The 26136-nt window shown below is 42.9% G+C and overlaps 3 protein-coding genes across 3 annotated transcripts in view; 2 read left to right on the forward strand and 1 right to left on the reverse strand.

The window, feature by feature from the left end:
* The first annotated feature begins 3520 nt into the window (after positions 1–3520).
* Positions 3521–7901, forward strand: LOC109471356 (leucine-rich repeat transmembrane protein FLRT3-like). Its single transcript, XM_019770646.1, has 2 exons — positions 3521–4498; positions 7887–7901. The coding sequence occupies exons 1-2, from the start codon at positions 3521–3523 to the stop codon at positions 7899–7901; spliced, it is 993 nt and encodes a 330-aa protein (XP_019626205.1).
* A 74-nt stretch (positions 7902–7975) lies between these two features.
* Positions 7976–17341, reverse strand: LOC109471357 (zinc finger protein 208-like). The gene is made up of 5 exons (XM_019770647.1): positions 16638–17341; positions 13839–14678; positions 11257–12264; positions 10837–10920; positions 7976–8972 (listed from the first exon to the last, which is right to left on the reverse strand). Exons 1-5 carry the CDS (start codon positions 17339–17341, stop codon positions 7976–7978), a joined length of 3633 nt encoding a protein of 1210 aa, XP_019626206.1.
* Positions 17342–18791: 1450 nt separating this feature from the next.
* Positions 18792–26136, forward strand: part of LOC109471358 (disintegrin and metalloproteinase domain-containing protein 12-like) — a 12608-nt gene continuing 5263 nt past the window's right edge. The window contains exons 1-12 of the mRNA XM_019770648.1: positions 18792–18864; positions 19673–19767; positions 21036–21103; positions 21442–21546; positions 22013–22128; positions 22549–22607; positions 22765–22830; positions 23319–23387; positions 23845–24011; positions 24455–24542; positions 25066–25223; positions 25822–25999. Coding sequence (XP_019626207.1) covers positions 18792–18864; positions 19673–19767; positions 21036–21103; positions 21442–21546; positions 22013–22128; positions 22549–22607; positions 22765–22830; positions 23319–23387; positions 23845–24011; positions 24455–24542; positions 25066–25223; positions 25822–25999 — 1242 coding nt within the window. The remainder of the gene's footprint in view (positions 18865–19672; positions 19768–21035; positions 21104–21441; positions 21547–22012; positions 22129–22548; positions 22608–22764; positions 22831–23318; positions 23388–23844; positions 24012–24454; positions 24543–25065; positions 25224–25821; positions 26000–26136) is intronic.

Genomic DNA, 26136 nt, shown 5'->3' on the forward strand with positions numbered 1-26136 from the left:
TCATGCCTCCGAATTACTTATCCGGTGAGGTACACTTGATAAAGTTACTCCAATACACCGTGTCCCTCATGGCGACACACGCACACGCACACACACACACAGGCACACATACACACACACACACACACACACACACACACACACACACACACACACACACACACACACACACACACACACACACACATACATACACACACACACACAGGCACACATACACACACACACACAAAGAGGCACACACACACACATACACACACACACACACACAAAGAGGCACACACACACACACACACACACACACACACACACACACGCATACACAAACACACACACACACACAGACTCTTTCTCTCACACGCACAAAACCATTGCAAAAGACACTTTTATTCAGTTGCTTGCAGTCCAGTTTAAAATATGCCGCGTCTATCTCACAGCAATGTTTTACTTGTATAACGAGTATTCCCTTGTCTTTCAGTAAACCGGAAAAGCCCCGACGGTGGTCGTACAGTAGGGAGCCCAGCACAACAGACGAAGTGAACACGTCTCATCCTGTGTAACGCAGCCACAATAAAACTGCTAGTGTCCTAGCAACTTGAAACAGAAGCAAACCGTCATTTTGGACGTGTCTACAACAACAGAACTTCCATAGGGCTTTACGTGTATATTGTATTTATTTAATGCTACCCCCCCCCCCGGACATAAAACCTATTTCTTCCTTCTCAGATTTGCCCGCTTCTTTGTTCATTAAAGACATGTACGTCACCTACATGTAACGTACGGTTACATGTACAATTTAGATTCTGAATCAATCCCTTAAATGTACATGTATTGGAACCATCAGTTAAAAGAAACTTTTTTTCCTACTTATTACTTCCGTTTATCCAAATCAGTGATTTGATTCGGTGACAATATTCATTGTTTGAATTTAACCCAGCCTGTTATGTTGATTTTGCGGCTCATTTGGTGGTATTTTGAATTACCTGTTCGGTAGCCAAGAAAAGAAATCAAGGAGCACTTGTACACTAACACACAGACGTTTGGATGTAAACGCTTTTATTGCTGCATTTTATTTATTATCTTTATAACTTATATCAAAACTTGAAGTGTATATATAAACCAACCTGAGAGGTAGTGACAATTAAGTATAATCATCACCTTTTGTCAGCATTTATTTTCACAATCAATTTAACTACTACTAATTCATTGTCCGAACAGTTATAATTATGATAATGATAAGAATTGAAATAGCAACCATAGCTAATTCACTGGATACAGGGTACTACATGATTTCAATGATATTAAAGAACAAGTTACTAGAACAAGAGTTTGGAGACATCATGATCATACCTCCATGAAAATATTCAGATATATGCCTGTGTATGGATGATGTTCAGCACCAAGGACAAGTGTGTTTGCCTGTGTGTGGATGTTCAGCACCAGGGACAGGTGTGTTTGCCTGTGTGTGGATGATGTTCAGCACCAGGGACAGGTGTGTTTACCTGTGTGTGGATGGTGTTCAGCACCAATGACAGGTGTGTTTACCTGTGTGTGGATAGTGTACAGCACCAAGGACAGGTGTGTTTACCTGTTTGTGGATGGTGTTCAGCACCAAGGACAGGTGTCTTTTTGTGTGGATAGTGTTCAGCACCAAGGACAGGTATGTTTACCTGTGTGTGGATGGTGTTCAGCACCAAGGACAGGTATGTTTGCCTGTGTGTGGATGGTGTTCAGCGCCAAGGACATGTGTGTTTGCCTGTGTATGGATGATGTTCAGCACCAAGGACAGGTGTGTTAGCCTATGTATGGATGATGTTCAGCACCAAGGACAGGTATGTTCGCCTTTGTGTATGGATGATGTTCAGCACCAAGGACAGGTATGTTTGCCTGTGTGTGGATGGTGTTCAGAACCAAGGAAAGGTGTGTTTACCTGTATGTGGATGGTATTCAGCACCAAGGACAGGCGTTTGCATAATACATGTTCCGAGAAATTCACCATTACAAAGAACAGTGTAGAAACTATCCAAATGGATTACGCCTTAATACCCTGTCCACATTTGTTCGGTTATTATGCAGAAATAGCTGTCATAATTTTCCTGCCATGAACGCTTCCCAGAAAGGTCTGACCAGCAGAAAATATAAAAGGTAAGTAAACAGCCTGCTAATATTCAAATTGGTTAAGTACATAATACATTAAGTACATAAAAAAAATATTTTTCAACCAATGTTCAGTTACATTCACTGATGTTCAAATTGAAATGCATACATTTCACATACACACCTTTTTGCATATATTTTTTTCGAATGTTGGGAATCATTTGCAAAAGACCAATGCAAGTCTGTGACATTTAGAGCAACGAAGGAACCAATGATTATTGATCATTACAAACCGTAATATTCAAATACCAACTCAGCTTCAGACAATCAACGCTACAACATAAAGAAGACTAATCTTAAACTGTTTGTCACACTGCGTTGCGGATCAGCTACTGAAGGACGCATCCTACAGTGACAACAGCAACAAGGACGCGGAAAGGTCTCCACAACTTTCTGGCAAGAGGGTGCCAACTGAAGATATTCTGACTAGGCTGAAAGGTAAGTTTGAATGAACCTTACAGGTAAGTCTCTTCTTCATATGCAGCAGAGGTACAGCATGTGGCTTTCCACGCGCATATACACCCGGAGAGGGGGGGCAGTCTGTAATAGCCTTGAACGTTAATATTATTGTAAAAGTCAGGTCAGAGTGACTTCAATCCTCCCATGAAAATTTTTATTAAGGCAAGTCACGAGTTTTTTATCGAAAGGAAGAAACTTCTGCAAATAGTGTATGGAAACTCAAAGAGGTTGGTAAATACGTATACCATGTTCCAAAATATTACCTTGCTTTGACACCATAGTCTTGAATTTTGGCAGGGAATTTTGCCGAACTGCGAATATTTCATGGCCTCGAATGTGTAGATTGTGCACGTAGGCATCAGACTGAAATTATCGCATATATTATATTTATGCAAAGTATCGCATATATATTTATACAGAGTGGCTTTCAGACTCACGCAACATCACCAAAATACACTGTATCAAATGTCACCAAATGTCACAACATTACCTTATAAGTACACAGTAGTAATTGTCAACTATTCTACACCATTGTCGATTTTAGTTTGCCAACAGACCGCTCCATTTGCATTTTTGTAGAACAGCTTTAGCTTTCGCTATGTTTTCCGTTCTTCGGTTGTCTTTCTTGTCTCTTTTTAGCAGCTTATTAATATTGTTTATTTATGCTGTTTATTTGGATGTACTATTATGACAAATGATTGCGGGGCAGGTGTACATGCGTTTAGTTATCACCCCAGTCTGCTTGTAGATTACCATGTCTTTAGCTTTGTCCACTAAAACAGCATGTTGATATATTGTGATACTTCCAATGACAGTTAGTTGGGACATCCGTGCGTCATGTCACGATGGTTCAGTCGGGTAGATTTTAATTAAAATTATTCTTCTGTTTAGGTGGCAGGACACCATGTGGAGAAAGCTGCGACACTTGCTGATTTTCCTTCTCATCATCCTGAAGGAGCCCAACACGCCAGAAGCTGGCTGCAGCTGTTCCACATCCACATTCTGCCAGATAAGACCTCTGTGGTTCACACGGAGAACTCCTTGCTGCAACTGCGATGGGCAGAACCTCACTGGCATTCCTCCCGACCTCCCAGAAAACATTGCTTTCTTATATTTAGGAAATAATAAGATAACCAGCTTCCCCCAGAACATTCCAAAATCCATCGGTCAGTTGGAATTGGAAAATAACCAGATACGTAGCATTCCTCCTGGTGCATTGTCATGTCTACTCCAGCTCGTAGAGTTGAACCTGGACAAAAACGGGATAACTAACGTTAAACCCGGGACGTTCTCTGATCATAAAATGCTGTACACTGTGTGCCTGTCTTCAAACAACATAACAGAAATCCAAACTGGTACTTTCTCAAATTTGCCCGAGCTCAAAAGGTTGTTTTTGCATGACAACCAGATAAATCAAATTCAGCCTGGTGCTTTCTTGAATCTACCCAAACTCTGGTCCTTGGGCCTGCGCTCCAACCGAATGACTTCCATCCGCCCAGGCACATTCACTAACTTACCAAAGCTCGAATATTTGGACCTGGAGGCAAACCGGCTATCTGTCCTTCCCCAGTCTGCCCATGGTATGTTGCCAGCAGGCATCAGAAAGATAATATGTTTTGAGAAAAATCCCTGGCAGTGCGACTGTCGGATGCGTCCCTTCAGACTGAAAATGACAGGGTCTGCTAAATTCGAAAACAAGATAACTTGTGAACACCCTGCCCACCTCCGCGGACAAAAGCTTAAAGACATAAATCCCGAAGACCTGATCTGTAAAGAGACGACCGCATCAACACTGCCTTTTGATAGTCATACCTCTTCTGCAGTGTCTACATCTTCTTCGTTTGCCAGCACAGAAAGTACTACTAGCCCCACAGCACATCCTGTAGGTGTCACATCTGCCCCACAGCTCATGTTAACCAATTCAAAAGCACTTATTAACGGATTCAAATGTGCTAATGGCCTTTGCTATGGTACTACCACTTCTCCCTATGAGAAAAGCACTGCTAGCCCCACAAATCCTATAACTTCCACATCTGCCACACAGCTCATGTTAACCAATTCAAAAGCGCTTGTTAACCAATTTAAAAGTTCTAATAATCTTTACAGTAGCGCTGCCACTTCTCCATACGTCAAAACAAATGCTGGGTCAACGGCATATCCTGTAGCTTCCACGTCTGCCACACAGCTCACGTTCACCAATTTGACAGTACTCGTTGACCGATTTGAAAGTGCTAATAACCTTTACAATGGCACTGCCAATGGCACTTCTCCATATAACGAAACCAATGTTGAATCAACACCACGTCCAGCAGACATAACAAGAGCGCCACTAACTACAAGTGCACCCCTGGCAATCACTTCAGACATTTCCCAAGAATCTGCACACAGTTTCCCCCTACCTGCTATCATTGGCTCTACGTGTGGCCCCATACCTGGCATTGTCCTGATAGGCAGCATTTTTCTAATTATCCGGTGGAGAAAGAGACATCCTCCTTCAGGCCAAAATTCCAACGTTACGTCGACTAACGTATGTACCACGGCTACTGCGGTGACCAGTGGTCATGATCAGACAGGGCAGGGTCAGTCTCGGGCCAACACTAACACAAACACCACAGCTGTTGTAATAGAGAGTGATGAGTATCACCAGTATGATGATATTGACAACCGCCGTCGTGTTAAGAAAGGACAGAGTCAGTCTCTGGCCATCACTAAACCTAACACAAACACCACAGCTACTGTATTGACCAGTGATGATGATCATTATTATGAAGATGTAGACAACCGCCGTCGTGTTAAGACAGGACAGGGTCAGTCTCAGGCCAACACAAACACCACACCTACTGTAATGGCCAGTGGTGATGATCACCAGTATGAGGACATTGACAAACCACGGGTTAAGACAGGGCAGGGCCAGTCGCTGAAAGTTGGAAATCTATCCCATGGCAAAATACTAGCTGCCTTAGATCCAAATCCTATGTATTTATCCACAAAAGATTCCGGTGGTCAAGATCAGACAGGGCTGGGTCAGTCTCAGACCATCACTAAATCCAACACAAACACCACAGCTACTGTAATGACCAGTGATGATGATCAGGCAGGTCATGGGCAATTTCAGGCTAGCGTTCAGTCTCTGAAAGTTGGAAATCTATCCCATGACCAAATACTAGCTGCCTTAGATCCAAATCCTATGTACGTATCTACAAAAGTGGGCAGTAGTCATGTTAAGGCAGGGCAGGGTCAGTCTGAGGCCATCACTGAATCCAACACAGACACCACGATAACAGTAGTGACCAGTGATCATTATTATCAATACGAAGACATGAACCAACATAATCAGGCAGGGCAGGGTCAGTATCAGGCCATCACTGGCACTGAATCCACCACAAGCACTACAGGTACCGCAATAATGAGTGGCCATGATCAGACAAAACAGTCTCAGGCTACCACTCCACACTTGGATGTTAGAAATCTAACGTATAACACAAGCTTGTCTGTTTCACAGCCAAATTCTATGTACACCGGCGTGGAATCAGCACCAAACAACCCAGAATCTAGAGAATTTGCTAACCGTAGGGCCATTGGAACAGCCGCTCAATCCTTGGACGTTAAAAATCTAACGTATAGCACAGGCGTGTCTGTGTCCCAACCAAATTCGCTATACACAGGCATTGAATCACCCCAAATCTAAAGGTTCCAGTACTCCGGGGAAACCTGTTGAAGAAAATACCCTGTACCTCCAACTGTAACCAAACACTGCACGAAATATTACCTTTACGCACGCCTTAAAATATGCGTAAAGATTTTGTGTAGTGAAATCCTCTAACGATGAGCCTTTATAAACTCCCAACATACCAAAGGTACAGGTAACCTTGATGAGAAAATGACCCCTGTTGTACCGCTAAATCGAACTGAACCCTCTTAATATAGGCCTCTTTGAATCCTCTACCAAGGTAAATGTGACGCGTAGCCTATATACATGTACGGCTACGGAAATAGAGATATTGTATAGCAAGAGTAAAAACACCCTGTGACAAATGAACAGATTAGATTTCATCGCGGAGTAAAGTTTTCATTTAAACCTCCTTGATTTATTTGTATGACAAATTACTTCTCTAATGACTGCAGTAACTTGCTTACTTGCGTCTTTGGACCAGCTTCTTGACACTGCACTGATGATGTACTTGTGCAGTATCAACCTTTCTTCTAATTAATGAGCACTGTACGTATGTGCCAGCTACAGCACTGAATGTTGACCTGACATGTTTATATTACATGTTCGTGAAAACCTAGAAAAGTTCAGAAAAGTAACCATTTATTGATGTGTTAATTGAAAAGATCGTATATTTATTCCCATCTACTGCTACTGCAATATCGCTATCTGTACCACTGTTCTAGTAATTATTATTATCAAATGTGCGTAATATGTATATGTTTATATTCTTTTTGTTACAAAGTGGGAAAAAGAAAAGCCTACATTTGTAAAATGAACGACAGGTGTTAAGGTTTGACTTACTTGAAAGTGTATCGAAAATAAAATTTCGATAAAATAAAAATTCATTTATCATTGATTAGCACTGTACGTATCATATTTGGCGTAATAGGTTTTAGGTAGCATTTTCAAGTGGCGTAAACCAAACGCTAAAATATCACACGTTACAGTTGGCATGGTAAAACCTAGTTTATTTGTGACGGCGAACCTACGAAATGCCATTTTTTGTGCAGTATATTAGTATTTGAATCAACAATGACAACAAAGTAGTTTATCCCTCTGACTCTTTCTAAAAGTAACCAAAAATGACAGCTTTTCACTTTTTCCTAGCGTTGAACCAACAATGACAAGAAACTTATCTCTGTTTCATAACATCGAATTAACAATACCAACAAGACTATCCGCATACAACTTTTATATAGTTGAACCAACATTGACAACGGTGTTATCTCTATGATAATATCTCAATAACGATGAACCATCAACGGCAATAAACTTACCCCTACACCTACTCACTAGACATTAACCACTACAAGCTTTTCTATTTTACCAGGATATGTCTGACTTTGCAAATCCGACACAGCTCACCATAAATGCTTACTCAAGTTGTACATACTCCGTGTTAAAGACTATTATCTTTTGTTTTTCGATCTGTTCTACAGCTTGGGTACATATATCGTAAAGTCAACGTTTCAGGTACATTTTCAGCAGGAATTCTCTCACAAACACCATCCATCCGAGAATGCCACGTAATAACAGACGTCTTTTCGTTGCATTCCAGCTTTCTTACAGATAGGCAGATAGTATATAAAGACATGTTAACTAGTGTCTAGCTACACAGTTCTCTATCACCCACCGCAAGGCGGGCTATTATACAGCATGAGTCCGCACGTGTCTCTTCAGATTACTCAGCTGACTGAACTGCCTGCCGCACTCCCCACACATGTAGGGTTTCTCTCCTGTGTGAGTGCGTATGTGACTCTTCATATTATTCAGCCGAGTAAACTGCTTGCTGCACTCCTCACATCTGTACGGTTTCTCCCCAGTGTGAGTGAGCTTGTGTCCCTTCAGATGACCCAGCGTGCTAAACCGTGTGCCGCACTCCTCACACCTGTAGGGTTTCTCACCGGTATGACTCCGCATATGAGTCTTCAGATCACCAAGCTGACTGAACTGCTTGTTGCATTTCTCACACCTGTAGGGTTTCTCCCCCGTGTGAGTCCTCACGTGTCTTTTCAGATGACCCAGCCTACTAAACTGTGTGCCGCACTCCTCACATCTATAGGGTTTCTCCCCTGTGTGAGTGCGTATGTGAGTCTTCAGACTACCCAACAGACTGAACTGCTTACTACAAGCCTCACATCGGTAGGGTTTCTCACCAGTGTGAGTCCGCATGTGAGTCTTCAGGTGACTCGCCTGACTAAACTGCCTGTCGCACTCCTCACACCTGTAGGGTTTCTCTCCCGAGTGAGTGCGCATGTGTGTCTTCAGATTACAAACCTGACTAAACTGTCTGCCGCACTTCTGACATCGGTAGGGTTTCTCCCCAGTGTGATTGTGCATGTGAATCTTGAGAAGACCCGGTTGACTAAACTGTCTGCTGCACTCCTCACACCTGTAGGGTTTCTCCCTTGTGTGAGTTCGCATATGAATCTTCAGATGATCCAGCTTACGGAACTGCCTGCTGCACCCCTCACATTTGTACGGTTTCTCTCCTGTATGAGTCCGCACGTGTCTCGTCAGATCACCAAGCTGACTGAACTGCCTGCCGCACTCCTCACATCTGTAGGGTTTCTCCCCTGTGTGAGTCCGCACATGTCTCTTCAGATCACTAAGCCGACTGAACTGCTTGCCGCACTCCTCACATCTGTGGGGTTTCTCACCGCAGCGTTGCATGACCTGTGGTCTGCCCTTCTAGGATCCTCACACCGATTGAGTTACACTCTGGAAATAACCATAGTAGACTTAGTAGACGTTTGTCAGAGTCGACAGAAAATCGACATTCATTCGACAATTAAATTGGTAAAGGAAAACAGTCAATCAATTAAAATGTTTCAAATAATTTGGCAAGTTTCAGTTGTTTTGCGAGCTAGCAGCCCACGGGGCCCTGTACAGATTAATTTGAATGTACACATGTACCTGTAGTTAGTACCCAACAGCAGTTAAAATTTCCTACTTGTACTTACTTTATTTGTGCTTCCAACTCGGCTGTCTTGTCACCACTGTGTCGAATGCCGTTTGGTTGACTGGAAAGTTCAAAATAACGGAGACGTTCAGTCTGCGTTCGTTCGAACGCGTATTCGATCGTTCGAGTTCGATCACAAGAACGCAACATCCGGCTTTCGAACGTTCGAAGCGCGGTGTAACAATTTCAAAACTGGCGCGTAGTTTGAGGCTCTAATTAATGTGAAAATTCTGTGAATCCTTATTGGTGAATGATGGGAATTTTATACCTTGTAACATGTGTAAGTTACTTAAAGGTTTGCATCGCTATGCATATATTATGTTAATGTAGATGGTTATTTGCATAATTAATGAGGACAAAGCAAGCCCATATTTCATGGAGGAATGAGATCTCGGAACTCTTGTTGAGGGTATGTATTGTATCCTTCTTGTTACATACCCGAAAGTGACGGAAAGAAAAGCCTACATGAACGACATTTGTTAAGATTTGACGTAGCTGATAGTATATAAGAATTATAATAAAACTTCCTGTATCATTAATTAGCACTGTACTTATCATATTTGGCGTAATAATTTTAGGTGGCATTTTCATGTGGCATAAATATACCTCTAAAACATCACACGTTACAGCTGTATTGGCAAAACTTGGTTTATTTGTGACGGTGAAACAACATTACATTGCCAACCTTGCAACTTTCCTATCTTTCCTATCCAATCTCAGCTGGTGTGTTACGCAGAAGGGCGGTTATACCGGCTATACAGATACAGATCTTTGAATCAACAATGACAACAACGTACTTTATCCCTATGACTCTCTTTTTCTAACATTAACCCAAAAATGACGGCTTGTCACTATTTCCTAGCGTTGAAACAACAATGACAACGAACTTATCTCCGATTCATAACGTCGAACCAACTGAACAGCAACAGTATACGTCTCCCTACAACTTTTTCTACTGTTGAATAAAGAAAACATTGACAACGATTACTATTTCTAGCGATGAACCATCAAACTTACCCCTAATACAAACTTATCACTACGGCTACTCACTAAAGATAAGCCGTAAACATGGACTACTAAAGCTTGTCCATGTAGCAAGGGTATGTCTGACAGTGCAAAATCTACAGAGAAATCTTACTCAGATCATCATAAATGCTTACTCAAGTTCTACATGTCTGTGAAAGACAACGAGTCGCCTTTTTCTTTCTTCATCTTTTCCACAGCTTGGACACATCATGTGTTGTAACTCCATGGACACATGTAATGTAAAGTCAACGTTTTAGGTATATCTACAGCATAAACTCTGTTACGGACACTATCCATCCGAGGATACCATACGTACGTGATGTTAATTTGTCAAAGACGTTTTTTTCTCTGCATTTAGCTTTCTTACAGATAGGCAGATAGTATATGAAGACATGTGAATTAGTGAGTGTAACTACACAGTTCCATCACCCACCGAAACGCCGCCTATCAGACAGTGTGACTTTGCATGTGTTTTTTCAGATTATTCAGCCTGGTAAACTGCTTGCTGCACTCCTCACACCTGTAGGGTTTCTCACCTGTGTGAGTGCGCATGTGTCTCTTCAGATGACCCATCTCACCAAACTGCTTGTTGCATTCCTCACACCTGTAGGGTTTCTCACCTGTATGAGTGCGTATGTGAACCTAGGCCTTCAGATGGCCCAGCCTACTAAACTGTCTGCCGCACTCCTCACATCTGTAGGGTTTTTCACCTGTGTGAGTGAGCATGTGTCTCTTCAAATCACCAAGCTGACTGAACATCCTACTACACTCCTCACATCTGTAGGGCTTCTCCCCAGTGTAAGTCCGCAAGTGTATCTTCAGATCACGATGCTGACTGAACCGCCTGCCACATTCCCCACAGCTGTAGGGTTTAGTGTGAGTGCGTATGTGAGCATTCAGATGACCCAGCTCACTGAACTGCTTGCTACATTCCTCACACCTGAAGGGCTTCTCCCCTGTGTGAGTCCGCGCATGTCTCTTAAGTTCACAAAGCTGACTGAACTGCCTGTCACACTCCTCACATCTGTGGGGTTTCTCCCCTGTGTGAGTGCGCACGTGTCTCTTAAGCTGATGCAGCTGACTGAACTGCCTGCTGCACTCCTCACATCTGTAGGGTTTCTCCCCTGTATGAGTCCGTATATGTCTCTTCAGATCACCCAGGTCACTGAACTTCTTGCTGCACTCCTCACACCTGTAGGGCTTCTCACCTGTATGAGTGCGCACGTGTTTTGTCAGATGACCCAGCTCACTGAACTGCTTGCCGCACTCCTCACACCTGTAGGGTTTCTCCCCTGTATGACTCCGGATATGAATCTTCAGATGATCCAGCCGACAGAACTGCTTGCCACATTCCTCACATCTGTAGGGTTTCGCCCCTGTGTGAGTGCGTATGTGTCTCTTCAAAGGACTCAGGTCACTAAAGTGTCTGCTGCACGCCTCACATCTGTAGGGTTTCTCCCCTGTGTGAGTCCGTATGTGACTCTTCAGACTATTGAGCACACTGAACTGCTTGTTGCATTCCTCACACCTGTAGGGTTTCTCCCCAGTGTGGGTCCGCATGTGTTTCTTCAGACTACTCTGCTCACTGAACTGCCTGCCGCACTCCTCACATCTGTAGGGTTTCTCTCCTGTGTGAGTCCGCACGTGTCTCTTCAGTTCACCCAGGCTAGTAAACCGTCTTTCGCACTGCTCACACCTGTAGGGTTTCTCCCCAGTGTGAGTCCGCACGTGTTTCTTCAGAACACCCAGCCTACTAAAGTGTCTGCCGCACTCCTCGCAACTGTAGGGTTTCTCCCCTGTATGAGTCCGTATATGTCTCTTCAGATCAGTCAGCTCACGGAACTGCCTGCCGCACTCCTCACACCTGTAGGGTTTCTCACCAGTGTGAGTGCGTATGTGAGCCTTCAGATGATCCAGCTTACTGAACTGCCTGCCGCACTTCTCACATCTGTAGGATTTCTCCCCAGTGTGAGTGCGTATGTGAGCCTTCAGATTACCCAGCTGACTGAACTGCCTGCTGCACTCCTCACACCTGTAGGGTTTTTCACCACAAGGCTGCATGACCAGTTGATGGCACTGTCCTCCTCACATCGATAGAGTTACACTCCTGTGAAGGACCATAATAGACTATTGTCAGAAACGACAGAAAAGTCGAAATTCATTCGACAATTAATCCGTGGGTAAAACAAAATGGTCAATCTATGGCCAGTTATCTCCTCTGGAAAATGTTTCAACCTCTTTGGCAAGTTTCTACTGTCTTGCCAGCTAGCAACCCATGAGGTCTTGTACAGATTAATTTGAATGTAGTTAGTACACAACAGCAGTTAAATTTCCTATCTATACTTACTTTATTTTTGCTTCCAACTCGTACGTCTTGTCACCACTGTGTCCAATGCCGTTTGGTTGACTGTAAAGTTCAAAATAACGGAGACGTTCAGTCTGCGTTCGTTCGAGCCCGTCTTCGATCGTTCGTGTTCGATCACAAGAACGCAACATTCGGCGTTCGAACGTTCGAAGCGCGGTGTAACAATTTGAAACTGGCGCGTAGTTTGATGCTCTTGCGTCACTTCCCCCTTCTCTTCCCCAAGATTATCTTAGGCTTACAGCATCGATATCTGTGGCACTGTACTATCACGGTAGTAATTTTATCATTGCGTGTATGCGTGTATATTGTATGTTCTTGTTACATACCCGAAAGTGACGGAAAGAAAAGCCTACATGAACGACATATGTTAAGATTTGACGTAGCTGAAAGTGTATAGAAAATTGTAATAAAAACTCCTGTATCATTAATTAGCATTGCACTAATCATATTTGGCGTCGTAATTTTAGGTGGCATTTTCATGTGGCAAAAATATGCCACTAAAAAATATCACACGTTACAGCTGGCATGGCAAAACCTGGTTTATTTGTGACATTGAACCAACATTGCAATGGTGTCCTTGCAACTTTCCTACCTTTGAATCCACAATGACAACAAAGTAGTTTATCCCCATGACTATCTTTTTCTAACGGTAACCCAAAACATGACAGCTTGTCACCATTTTTTTCCTAGCGTTGAAACAACAATGACAACAAACTTATCTCCGATTCATACCGTCGAAACAACAGCAACAGTTATACGTCTCTCTACAACTTTTTCTACTGTTAGAAATAAAAAAAAAACATTGACAACATGTTATCTCGATAACTATTTCTAGCGATGAACCATCAAACTCACCCCTACAACAACATCACTGTTACTACATTGTACTCACTAGACATTTACTAGTCAAACCTTGTCCATGTTGCATGTTGTATGAGTGCGTATGTGAGCCTTCAGATGGCCCAGCCTACTAAACTATCTGCCGCACTCCTCAAATCTGGTTTTCTACCAGTGTGAGTCCGGCAAGTGTCGTCTTCAGATCACGGTGCTGACTGAACCGTCTGTCGCATTCCCCACAGCTGTAGGGTTTAGTGTGAGTGCGTATGTGAGCCTTCAGATGACCAAGCTCACTGAACTGCCTGCCGCACTTCTCACACATGTAGGGTTTCTCCCCTGTGTGAGTCCGCGCATGTCTCTTCAGTTCACAAAGCTGACTGTACTGCCTGTCACACTCCTCACATCTGTAGGGTTTCTCCCCAGTGTGAGTGCGCATGTGCCTCTTAAGATGATACAGCTGACTGAACTGCCTGCTGCACTCCTCGCACCTGTATGGCTTCTCACCTGTGTGAGTGCGCACGTGTTTTTTCAGAGGACCCAGCTCCCTGAACTGCCTGCTGCACTCCTCACACCTGTAGGGTTTCTCCCCAGTGTGAGTCCGCATATGAATCTTCAGACTAGTCAGCACAGTGAACTGCTTGCCGCACTCCTCACATCTGTAGGGTTTCTCCCCTGTATGAGTCCTTATATGAGTCTTCAGATGACCCAGCTGACTGAACTGCTTGCTACATTCCTCACACCTGTAGGGTTTCTCTCCTGTGTGAGTGCGTATGTGTCTCTTCAGATGACTTAGCTGACCAAACTGCCCGCCGCACTCCCCACACATGTAGGGTCTCTCTCCTGAGTGAGTCCGCACGTGTCTCTTCAGATCACCAAGGTCACTGAACTGTCTACCACACTCCTCACATCTGTAGGGCTTCTCTCCTGTGTGAGTCCGCACGTGTTTATTTAGTTCACTAAGCCGACTGAACTGCTTGCTGCACTCCTCACACCTGTAGGGTTTCTCGCCTGTATGAGTCCGAATATGTCTCTTCAGATTACCCAGCTCACTAAACCGCCTGCCGCACCCCTCACAGCTGTAGGGTTTCTCACCAGTGTGAGTGCGTATATGAACCTTCAAATGATCCAGCTTACTGTACTGCTTGCCGCACTCCTCACATCTGTAGAGTTTCTCACCACAAGGCTGCATGACCAGTTGACTGCCCTCACACCTATAGAGTTACACTCCTGGAAAAGACCATAATAGACTTCACAGAAAAGTGGAAATTTATTCCGCAATTAATTATAATTCGTTCTTAAAACAAAATGGTCAAAATGGTTATATCCTCTGGAAAATGTTTCAACCTACTTGGCACGTTTTGTTACTGTTTCGCCAGCAAGGAAGCTGACGTGTCACGTCGAAGGGGATTATACCGGCTGTATAAATACAGATACAGATACATGGAGTCTTGTACTGACGTATCTGAACATACCTGTAGTTAGTACGCAACAGCAGTTAAAATTTCCTACTTGTACTTACTTTATTTGTGCTTCCAACTCGGTATCTTGTCACCTCTGTGCCGAATGCCGCTTGTTTCACTGGAAAGTTCAAAATAACGGAGACGTTCAGTCTGTGTTCGTTCGAACGCGTCTTGGATCGTTCGAGTTCGATCACAAGAACGCAACATCCGGCTTTCGAACGTTCGAAGCGCGGTGTAACAATTTCAAAACTGGCGCGTAGTTTGAGGCTCTTGCGTCACTTCCCCCTTCTCTTCCCCAAGATTTATGTAATATGCTTCTTGTTACATACCCGAAAGTGACGGAAAGAAAAGCCTACATTAACGACATATGTTGTATTTTCAAACTGTACAGAAAATTATACTAAAATTCCTGTATTATTAATTAGCACTGCACTAATAATTTTTGGCGTCATAATTTTAGGTGGCCTTTTCATGTGGCAAAAATATACTCGTACCTCTAAAAGCATCACACGTAACAGCTGTATTGGCAAAACTTTTTTTGGTTTATTTGTGACGGTGAAGCAACATTACAATGTTGTCAACTTTGTAACTTTCCTATCTTTCCTATCCAATCTTAGCTGGTGTGTTACGCTGAAGGGCGGTTATAAAGGCTATACAGATACAGATCTTTGAATCAACAATGACAACAAAGTAGTTTATCCCTATGACTCTCTTTTTCTAACGGTAACCCAAAAATGACAGCTTGTTACTATTTTCTAACATTGAACCAACAATGACAACAAACTTATCCCCATTCATAACGTCGAATCAACATCAACAATATAGTTCCCCCTAAAACTCGTTGTACCGTAGAACTAAAAACATTGAGCGATGTTATCGATAACTATAATTTCTAACGATAAACCATCAAACTTACCTCTACAACAAACTAACCCAAAAAGTACAGCTTGTCACTATTCCAAAGCGTTAAACAATGGCAACAAACTTATCACCATATCCTAGCGCGGAACCAACTATATGTCTATTTCATAACGCTAAATTAACAACAACAGACTTCTCCCTACAACTTTTTCTATCGTTAAAAACATATTGACATCGATGTTATATCGAACACTATCTCTAGCGATGAACCATCAAACTTATCACTACGGCTACTCACTAGAGATTAAATACTAAAAGCCTTTCCATGGTCTACGGAACAAATCCTACACAGTACGTTCATCGTCGACATTTACTGGAGATTCCCATGCTAGTGTTAAAGTATACACGTTATATATATTTTTAATCCGTTCCACATCTTTGGCACATGAAGTCAACGTCCAGCAGGAATTCTCTAACAAACACCATCCATCTGAGGATGCCACGTAACGTCAATTTGAAGCGATGTCTAGTGAACTAGTGTGTTAAGCTACACAGCTCCATCACCCATCGCAATGCGGCCTAGCATACAGTGTGAGTCTGCATGTGATCCTTCAGATGACCCAGCTGACTGAACTGCCTGCTACACCTGTTGGGTTTTTCCCCTGTGTGAGTCCGCACGTGTCTCTTCAGTTCACTCAGCCTACTTAACTGTGTGCCTCACTCCTCTCCCCTGTATGACTCCGAATATGAATCTTCAGATGACCCAGCTGACTGAACTCCTTGTTGCATTCCTCACACCTGTAGGGTTTCTCCCCAGTGTGAGTCCTTATGTGAGTCTTCAGATTACTCAGATAAGTGAACTGCCTGCTGCACTCCTCACACCTGTAGGGTTTCTCCCCTGTGTGAGTCCGCACGTGTCTTTTCAGTTTGCTCAGCTCACTGAACTGCTTGCCGCACTCCTCACACCTGTATGGTTTCTCTCCAGTGTGAGTCCGTACGTGTCTCTTCAGATTACCCAGCTCACTGAACTGCCTGCCGCACTCCTCACACCTGTAGGGTTTCTCCCCTGTGTGAGTCCGCACGTGTTTATTTAGATCACTAAGCCGACTGAACTGCATGCTGCACTCCTCACACCTGTACGGTTTCTCCCCAGTGTGAGTCCGCATGTGAGCCTTCAGATGACCCAGCTCACTGAAATGCCTGCCGCACTTCTCACATCTGTAGGGTTTCTCCCCTGTGTGAGTCCGTATGTGTCTCTTCAGATCACCAAGGTGAATGAACTGCTTGCCACACGCCTCACATCTGTGGGGTTTCTCCCCAGTGTGAGTGCGTATGTGAGCCTTCAGATTACCCAGCTCACTGAACAGCCTGCCGCACTCCTCACACCTGTAGGGTTTCTCACCTGTGTGAATCTGTGCATGTCTCTTCAGATGACTCAGCTGACTGAACTGGCTGCTGCACTCCTCACACCTGTAGGGTTTCTCACCCGTGTGAGTGCGCATGTGTCCCTTCAGATGACCCAGCCTACTAAAGTGTTTGCCACACTCCTCACACCTGTACGGTTTCTCTCCTGTGTGAGTGCGAATGTGTCTCTTCAGATCACAAAGTTGACTACACTGCCTGTCGCATTCCTCACACCTGTAGGGTTTCTCACAACAAGACTGCATGACCAGTTGACTGTCCTCCTAGGATCCTCACACCGATAGAGTTACACTCCTGGAAAAGACCATAATAGACTTCAGAGTCCACAGAAAAGTGAAAATTTATTCGACAATTAATTCGTTCTTAAAACAAACTGGTTATATCCTCTGGAAAATGTTTCAACCTACTTGGCAAGTTTTTACTGTTTTGCCAGCAAGGAAGCTGGCGCGGCGTGTCACGTCGAAGGGTGGTTATACCGGCTGAATAAATACAGATACAGATACGTGGAGTCTTGTACAGTCGTATCTGAATGTACCTGTAGTTAGTCCGCAACAACTTGTACTTACTTTATTTGGGCTTCCGACTCCTCTGTCTTGTCACCGCTGTGTCCAATGCCGCTTGGTTGGCTGGAAAGTTCAAAATAACGGAGACGTTCAGTCTGCATTTCTTGGAACGCGTCTTCGATCGTTCGAGTTCGATCACAAGAACGCAACATTCGGCGTTGGAACGTTCGAAGCGCGGTGTAACAATTTGAAAACTGGCGCGAAGTTTGAGGCTCTTGCGTCACTTCCCCCTTCTCTTCCCCAAGACTATGTTAGGTTTGCAGCATTGATATGACTTGGCTCGATGTAAATTGTGCGTTTAAATCTAGTGCGAGAAAACTTTAGGGTTTGCGTTCAGCCTCCAAATACGCGGCAGCGTTCATGACTTACAGTTTCAGTCTGGTTCCGGTTGGCCCCTGAAGCCTGCATTGGGGACAAACGGCTGTTCACCTGGCATGGAAAATAACAGACAAATTTGGTAAAATATGTATTAAGAATTCCTGAAGACTGGCTCTAGATTATACTTTTAGTTTCGCCCCTGTGGCGTCGCTAAAATAATTAGGCAAATACAGAATGTTTGTTTTTCTTCACATCGTGTAGACTAAACAATCGTCGCAATCTTTCTTAGGACTAAATGTTGTGCAGAAATGTTGGGAGTAAAATGTTATCAAAACATTTCAAAGGCACGGTACACCTTAAAGCGAACATTTCCTACAATTGTTTGCCTGCTATCAGTCCCCTCCAGACTTCCTCCCAACACTTCCTCGCATTCTGATGCCGTCCCTAATGCAAATGAATCCCTGCAGCTGACCTGTTTAAACAAACCTCCCCCGCCCCGCACACCCACAGTACCGGCGCGGTTCCTGTTATGTGGTCTGTTTACTCTTAGTCTTAGTGTTGACTTCTCATTAATACCTAAACCCAAACGTCACCGGTAGGAACTATAACGTTACATCGCGGCCGGTCGGACCAGGATCAACCCAGGATCATGAAGTTACCTTTACAGGTGTTACACCTGCTAGCTGTGTCAGTGTTACCTGTTCAGTACACCAGGGGAACAGGTGAGGCATTGTTTAGCCTGTAGTTAGGAGCGTGACTTGCAGTGATTGGTATGTAATCGGAGATCTAGAGATTGTTGCTGCCCCTCCCAAGAAGTACGTGTACAAGAGTTGCTTAGAAAATTGGCACAAACTTTAGCTTTAGGTTTTGAGTACTTTTAACGTTTATATATAAAGTTTGGAATGTAGCTTTGTGCTTCAAGGCCACATTTCGTAGCGTTACTCGTACTTCCTGTTATTAAGTGGAACAGATTTTCACAAGAGAGCGTAACACGATATTTTCGTGTCAAATTCAACAAGGACATTCTACGTGAAGCTCCTTGGTTTATAAGTTACTAGACTAACTTAAGTATTGATTGGTATCCAGCAGATTCATATCCAAATTTCGTATCGTTACTTTTTACTTCCTGTTATAGTAGAATAATTTGTTGATTTTCACGCTGTTCCTTTGGAAAGTGTAACACAATCTTCACGTGTCAAATTCCAGCTTCATGGTTTTTACGTTATATATCAGTATCCCTAATACTATACCGGCAAATAGAGCCAAGTTGACATGATAGTCCAACATCAAGTACAATGTATGTCAACGGTAGACAGGCCTGGTTTTACTCAAGATTATTTGGGCAATACCGACAAAGTTTCTTGTTTCTCAGTCTTTAAAACATCATAAAAGTGTATAAGGTCAGGGTAGCCTTGACACTCTGATTTAAGTGTGAGGAAGGATCTTGTGCAGCAGTGAGACATGTATTTTTGCCCCTGTAGTGGTATTTTGTTCTAACAGCACAGTTATAATGTGAACTTCTATCTCCAGACCTACCACAGGAAGCAGCTGACATCCACCATTCCCTGAAATATTACCAGATCACTGAGCCGTACAGATTAGAACAACCAGCCAACCAGGCACAGGTAAGGGTTAGGGTATTATGCTGACGTTTGGTTACAAATTGGTTTTTACAAACTTTTCTGTGCTCATGTTAAGATTTCTTTTGACTCAATTACTAAGGACTGCACGAAATTCGATTCAGAGCTCATCTTTAAGTATCCGTAAAGGTACTGTTTGTAAAAAAAAAAGGAACTTTACACATGCTTTTTAAATTAAAAGCAAGAAGATTTAAGTGGATATAACCTCTTTGCTTGAAGGCATGCTTAAAGATCAGATTTCATGCAGTCATCAAGTTTAACACTTGAGATAACACAAAATTCAACCTTGTTCTGTCAAAGTGGGAAGACTAACTAACTGTAATAATGTGAAAGTCACACCCAGCCTAGACAATATCCTGTGCCCCGGGGGTTCTGAACAGGTAACAACGACACCCTTAACAGGTGTTACACCTTACAAATATTGCATAGTGGAACTGGTTGTCACCAAGTACAGTAGGGGTATTATCATATGAGTTAGATTTAGGGGTTAGGTGTAACATTTTACTCATTTGGTGTACTGTAGCCAGCTGCCGCTGTGCCGTGTGCCTGCAAAGCTGGTGTGTTAGGCTGAAGGCTCCAGGACAGCCATGTATTATACTGTCTAGTAGTTGCAACCAATATATTAGCTGTGTTTGCACGATTTCTGTATCAATTCATTAGTCCTGTGAAGGGGGCAAACAAAGCTGTTGACTTTTCAAGATCATTAAGTCAATTTATATTCCAAAGAGTAATTTATCGAATTTCAATAGGGGCCTTTACAATTGGATTGTGCAAAGAAACTTTACTTACAATAGTTCCTTTCATGCTCTGTGAGTTAGAACTCACAGTTTTTGATGCTTTGATAAAAGTGGTTTGAGGGGCCTAGCCCTATGTTTTGACACCCCTTATGTAGAATGATGTTCCTATACTCATATGTTCTAATGTAGGGTTAGGGTTTAGGTTTGTCGGAACAATATCAGCTTGAGCCATAAATAATTTCATTAGGTTGGTGAATGACTAAATATCTTAAGTTCTTAATTCGCAACCACTTGTTAACTCTTGTGGTTGAGTCTCTAGACTTGTAGAACAAGTGGTTGTCAATAAAGAACTTTGATCCCCAATATTTAAGCTTGATTTGTTGGAACATAGGGGTGTCGAAACGTGACTAATAGTGGTTTGAGGACCCTGAATACAATGGGGGAACATGTGGAATTGTGGACAATGTCAATGATTTATAGTATTCTTTTCAACTTGAAGATGAACTTTTCTTTCAGGGAAATGACCTCACAATTTCTCTGTCAGCTTTTGGGACGAACTTCACCCTTGATCTGACCTTAAACAGGTGAGAGTTGGGAAAGACAGGTTGGCGTCATTCATGATATCACAAACATCAAGTTACTGTTTGACTGTTATTTATTGTGAATCAGCATAGAAATATATGCATTTGAGGTATGCTATTTATTTACAGTATGTAATACAAGTCAAGTCAAAGTTTATTGTGCAACAATTACATTGGGTTCAATCATATGGCAATACATGTAATACTATTTGATCATTAAAATCTAAGCATTTTATGTATACTAGTTGTCAAAATTATTTCCAGTCATAATATATAATCCGAGTAAGTAAAAATGTTGGATTGAAGTAATATATGACATTTTTTTCTGTATCTTTAAACAGAAACCTTGTCCCGAGAAGTGCAAAGCGACACCTGTGTCACTACCAAGGTGAAGTTCGGGGCTCACCAGGTTCCGTAGCAGTCATCAGTACATGTAGGGGGGTCAGGTAGGTTCTTTTGGGTGTGAAATGGTTTATGTTTTGACATCTGTATGTGCTATCAACTCAACCTGTGTTCTGACAACCTTAAGCCTACCATATTGGAACATCGAGTGAGTGAGAGCTGAATTTGTGTTCCTTTGAGTGCAAGCAATGGCTTTAAGTTAATTTTTCCCAATATGTGACACTATTTATGTTGGAAACATCACTAAACTTATCTCTAGAAAATATCTCATGGCCATCTATTAACTTAAGAAGAAAGAGAAGGAGATGTCCTTGATACATTTGAACTAGACAGTATATTATATGCTAAGATACAATGTATATTGATAACAATTTTTTTCATTTGTTTGTATTGAATGGCTGACTAACCACAAGGTGCAGACAAGCACCTCCAGTCCTTCCGAAACAACTTTTTACCAAATGTGTTAAAATTGAATTAAAAAATCTACAATTCTGTGCTGTTTTGTTCCAGAGGGTCCATCCATGTGGATGATGATGTGTTCTTCCTCCAGCCGACCCCTGGCTCAGGCCACATTGTGTTCAGACAACAGGACATACAGTCGGAGGGGAGGCAGGGAGGGCACTGTGGTCAGTACTGGGTTGGCTTGGGAGACTACATCATACCTTTTAATAGTTAGATGTTGTCTGGTGTATCAACTTAACCTGGCTGACTCTAAGCAAAAACCCTCCCAATACCAGCCATTTTTTTTTGTTGTTTTTTTTTTTACTGGCTGGTTGCAAGGGACATGAATTTTCTATCTGACAGCTGAGTGATGAAAACATTGTGGGATCATTTTCCAACATCTTCTCTTCACTTGCAATTAAAAATTCAAATTTTTCTGGACCGCAGTCGGAAAAACAACATTTACATACTAGTATTACTTTTCCTAGGCCTTATACATGTATACAGTCTTATAGAAGGCTTTACAGAATTTGTGCCCATATCATTTTTAATTGCTTCAACTTCATGACTTAACTGAAGCTTATGACTGTCACAATATTTTGAAGGGTCCCATGATGCTGAACTCGTGTCAACTTTGAACAAGAGCAGCTTCTCTCTACAGAGGGTGAGTACAGCTCAGCATCTGATTCAGCAGAGAAAATTTATCTACATGTACAATGGTAGAATCCTAATCATCTGAGCTCAAATCACTAAACTCAACCAAACTACAGTAAGACATTGTCAAATACAGCATTATAACACAGCTTTTGCCTCCTATGCAGGCGAAACGTGACGTCTACAGTGAGACAAAATATGTGGAACTGATCCTGGTGGCAGACAGTCGAGAGGTGAGATGTTTTAGAGGTCTGAATGTCAAGTTTAATATCTGACACTGTTTGTATCAAATGGTCTTCGTTAATGAGGTAAGATCACCGTAGTAACTAGAGAGGTAACACTTGGAAAGCAAATGCATAATCTTTACCTTCACAAACAAACAATAGCTCTGTTAATTCTTACATATAAACACCTTCATACATGTATAACCCTCCAACTCTGCCACTTGCTACATAATGTAACCCAAGACATACCACTGGGTGTTTGCAACAACACCTGTTACTATGGGGACAGTCATCTGGTCCAGGTTATTGAGCTTTGACTTAAAAAGTTTCTTGTTTGGAGCATATAAAGAGGAAGAAGGGGAAGAGTAAAGAGTTAAGAAAGATGTTAAACTTGTAGTACTTCATGTATTATATCAGCAGGTTTCTTAAATGGAGCCTGTAAATTGTAATAAGAATATCTGTAACAAATAATTGATTTCTGTGACTCCCATGAACAGGTCCAGGATGTGGGTAGTGTCGCAGCAACACAAGACAGGATGGTAGAGGTGGCCAACTATGTGGACACGGTGAGGGCACATGGGCTGCTTACACTTTGGTGAATTAACAAAATTTTAATCTAAAATATTCCTATATAGTGATACTGCATCCAGTGGCCTCTGGGCCAAGAGGTTGGGAGTTTGAATCCCAGCTGTTGTTGCTCATCCGACTGTAAAGTGTAACAATACTGTAACAGTCCTCATATTATGGTACGTGAAGCTGTGGTCTACTGTTCACTGTGCTTGTCCAAAAGAGCTAGCCGGGTGAATTTTCCCGGGATAATGAACCTGTAAAAAGTAAAATACTGTACATATTATATACTATTAGCATTTGCCTTCTTTGTCACAAATGGGTAAGTGCCATAAAACCAATAATACATACCAGAAGTTTGAAACCTCTGATTTCTTGTTTAAATCATACATTTTTGTCTTCTTTAAGCCCATTTGTTTTAAATGCTGCATTTTTCATCTATCCCACCTGCATCAGTTTTACAAGCCGCTGAACATCCGAGTGGCCCTGGTTGGGTTGGAGGTGTGGACCAGTAACCCCATCACTGTAGACAGGAGCCTACAGAGAACACTGGACAGGTTTCTGGAGTGGAGACGCACCTCACTGGTCAGGAGACAGAGTAACGACAACGCACAGTTGGTCAGGTATGTCGTATTATCAGTAAGTCACTTCAAAAGTTGTGTTGGGTTCTTTAACGTGCGTGGTGTGTGGCTCTCCCCAAACACGGGACCTCCATTTAACGTCCTATCTGAGGGACGTCCCTTAACCAAAGCAAGGTACCCATTCCACCTGATTGAAGTGAAGATAGTTGTCTTTCTCAAGGGTGCAAGTGTGATGACATTGCAGGATTCAAATCCGGGATCTCTTGGTTCTGAGACAAACACAACCATTACACATACCACGGGTTCCTGGATTTGAATACTATTACTGCATGTACTCCATACTTCTTGGAACTTTAGGCAATTTCTAACCTACATTATTGTTCTTTAGACTTGTGTTCACGTGAGACAAAATGACATGCTTCTTGAGGCAAGGATTTGATCCCAACTAACAACTATAATGACGAGTATAAATTGTTCCTCTGCAGTGGACAGACCTTTTTCGGGGGTGGTGAGATCGGCATGGCACCGTTTGCCTCCATCTGTACATCTGCTCGATCAGGGGGAGTGACCGAGGTAAGTTGATTACTATATTATAATATTAGAAATCTTTGCCAGTCAAAATTATTTTTAAAAGGCAGTCAATGACCTTTTTCAGGCTGTAGGGGTAGTGGGTTGTTAATCCACTGTGTCTAGGGCATGATATTGGAAGGCAGATGCCATCCCTCTTCTTCCTTCCCGACTTTACCTTATCATCCATAGCCAGGGACCCATTTTACTCCTGGATGAAGTGGGGAAAGTCGTGTTAGGTGCCTTTCCCAAGAACACAATCATCTTGCAAGAAATGCCGGGAATCGAACCCATCATTCATTCCTTCATTCCTTCATTCATCCATCCATCCATCCATCCATCCATCCATCCATCCATCCATCCATCCATCCATCCATCCATCCATCCATCCATTCATTCATTTCTTCCTTCCTTCATCCTTCCTTCCTTCATCATTCATTCACTCACTCACTCACTCACTCACTCACTCACTCACTCACTCACTCACTCACTCACTCACTCATTCATTCGCTTCCCCCCTCTCCTGTAGGACATGTTCGCGTCTAGCACAGGCCCAGTGCTGTATGTGGCGTCGACCGTGGCTCATGAGTTAGGGCACAACCTGGGCCTGAACCACGACACGGGCGGGAACTGTCGCTGTCCTGTCGACGATAGCAACGGGGGCTGCATCATGAGACCAGCACAAGGGTAAGTACAGTAGGGTATAGACTACTTATGGCATGGGCACATTTGTTGCTGGCAGTCATATGATTTTGATGCCGTGAAATTTGCAAGCAAACCGTTAGTAAATTTTTGAGCAAGTTGTTAGTAAATGTGAAGTTAATTCTTTCCTCAGTGCAAAACTCTGTCTCAGCAGTCCAGCTGCTAATACTGAGTGAGAGCTGATATAGATAAAAAAAGCATTAATACATATATATACTGTATATATAATGCGATTCAACACCACAGGGTGTGGGTCCCTGTCTGTACAAAGGCCTGACCGAGACAGGCTGCCAGTACGATACCCTGTATATCCTACACCACAGGAACATCCCACCCCAGCAGTTCTCAGCCTGTAGTGCAAATGGATTGAGACAGGCCTTGGAGAGAGGCTGCCTGTATTATAGCCTGTACATACATTTGTAACCTGTATATCCTACACCACAGGAACATCCCACCCCAGCAGTTCTCAGCCTGTAGTGCAGAGGGACTGAGACAGGCCCTGGAGAGAGGCGTGGGCCCCTGCCTGTACAAGAGGTTGCCTGTAGGATAGCCTGTACATAACCTGTATAATCCTACACCACAGGAACATCCCACCCCAGCAGTTCTCGGCCTGTAGTGCAGAGGGTTTGAGACAGGCCTTGGAGAGAGGCGTGGGCCCGTGCCTGTACAACGTGCCTGACCCAGACAGGCTGTTTGGAGGCCCGGTCTGTGGGAACGGTTATGTGGAGCAGGGGGAAGAGTGCGACTGTGGAACAGTGGAGGTGAGGAAATCAGCTGCAGTATCTTCAAAATAATGCTTTAATGGGGAAGTGGGCTGAGTAAAAGTTGAACTGTAAAACACTCACTGACTTTCCCTAATGACTTACGTTATTAGAGGTTTTTTTTTTCAGCTCCTATC

Source organism: Branchiostoma belcheri, unplaced genomic scaffold, assembly GCF_001625305.1.
Source record: "Branchiostoma belcheri isolate BF01 breed outbred unplaced genomic scaffold, Haploidv18h27 scaffold25, whole genome shotgun sequence".
Lineage (NCBI taxonomy): Eukaryota > Metazoa > Chordata > Leptocardii > Amphioxiformes > Branchiostomatidae > Branchiostoma > Branchiostoma belcheri.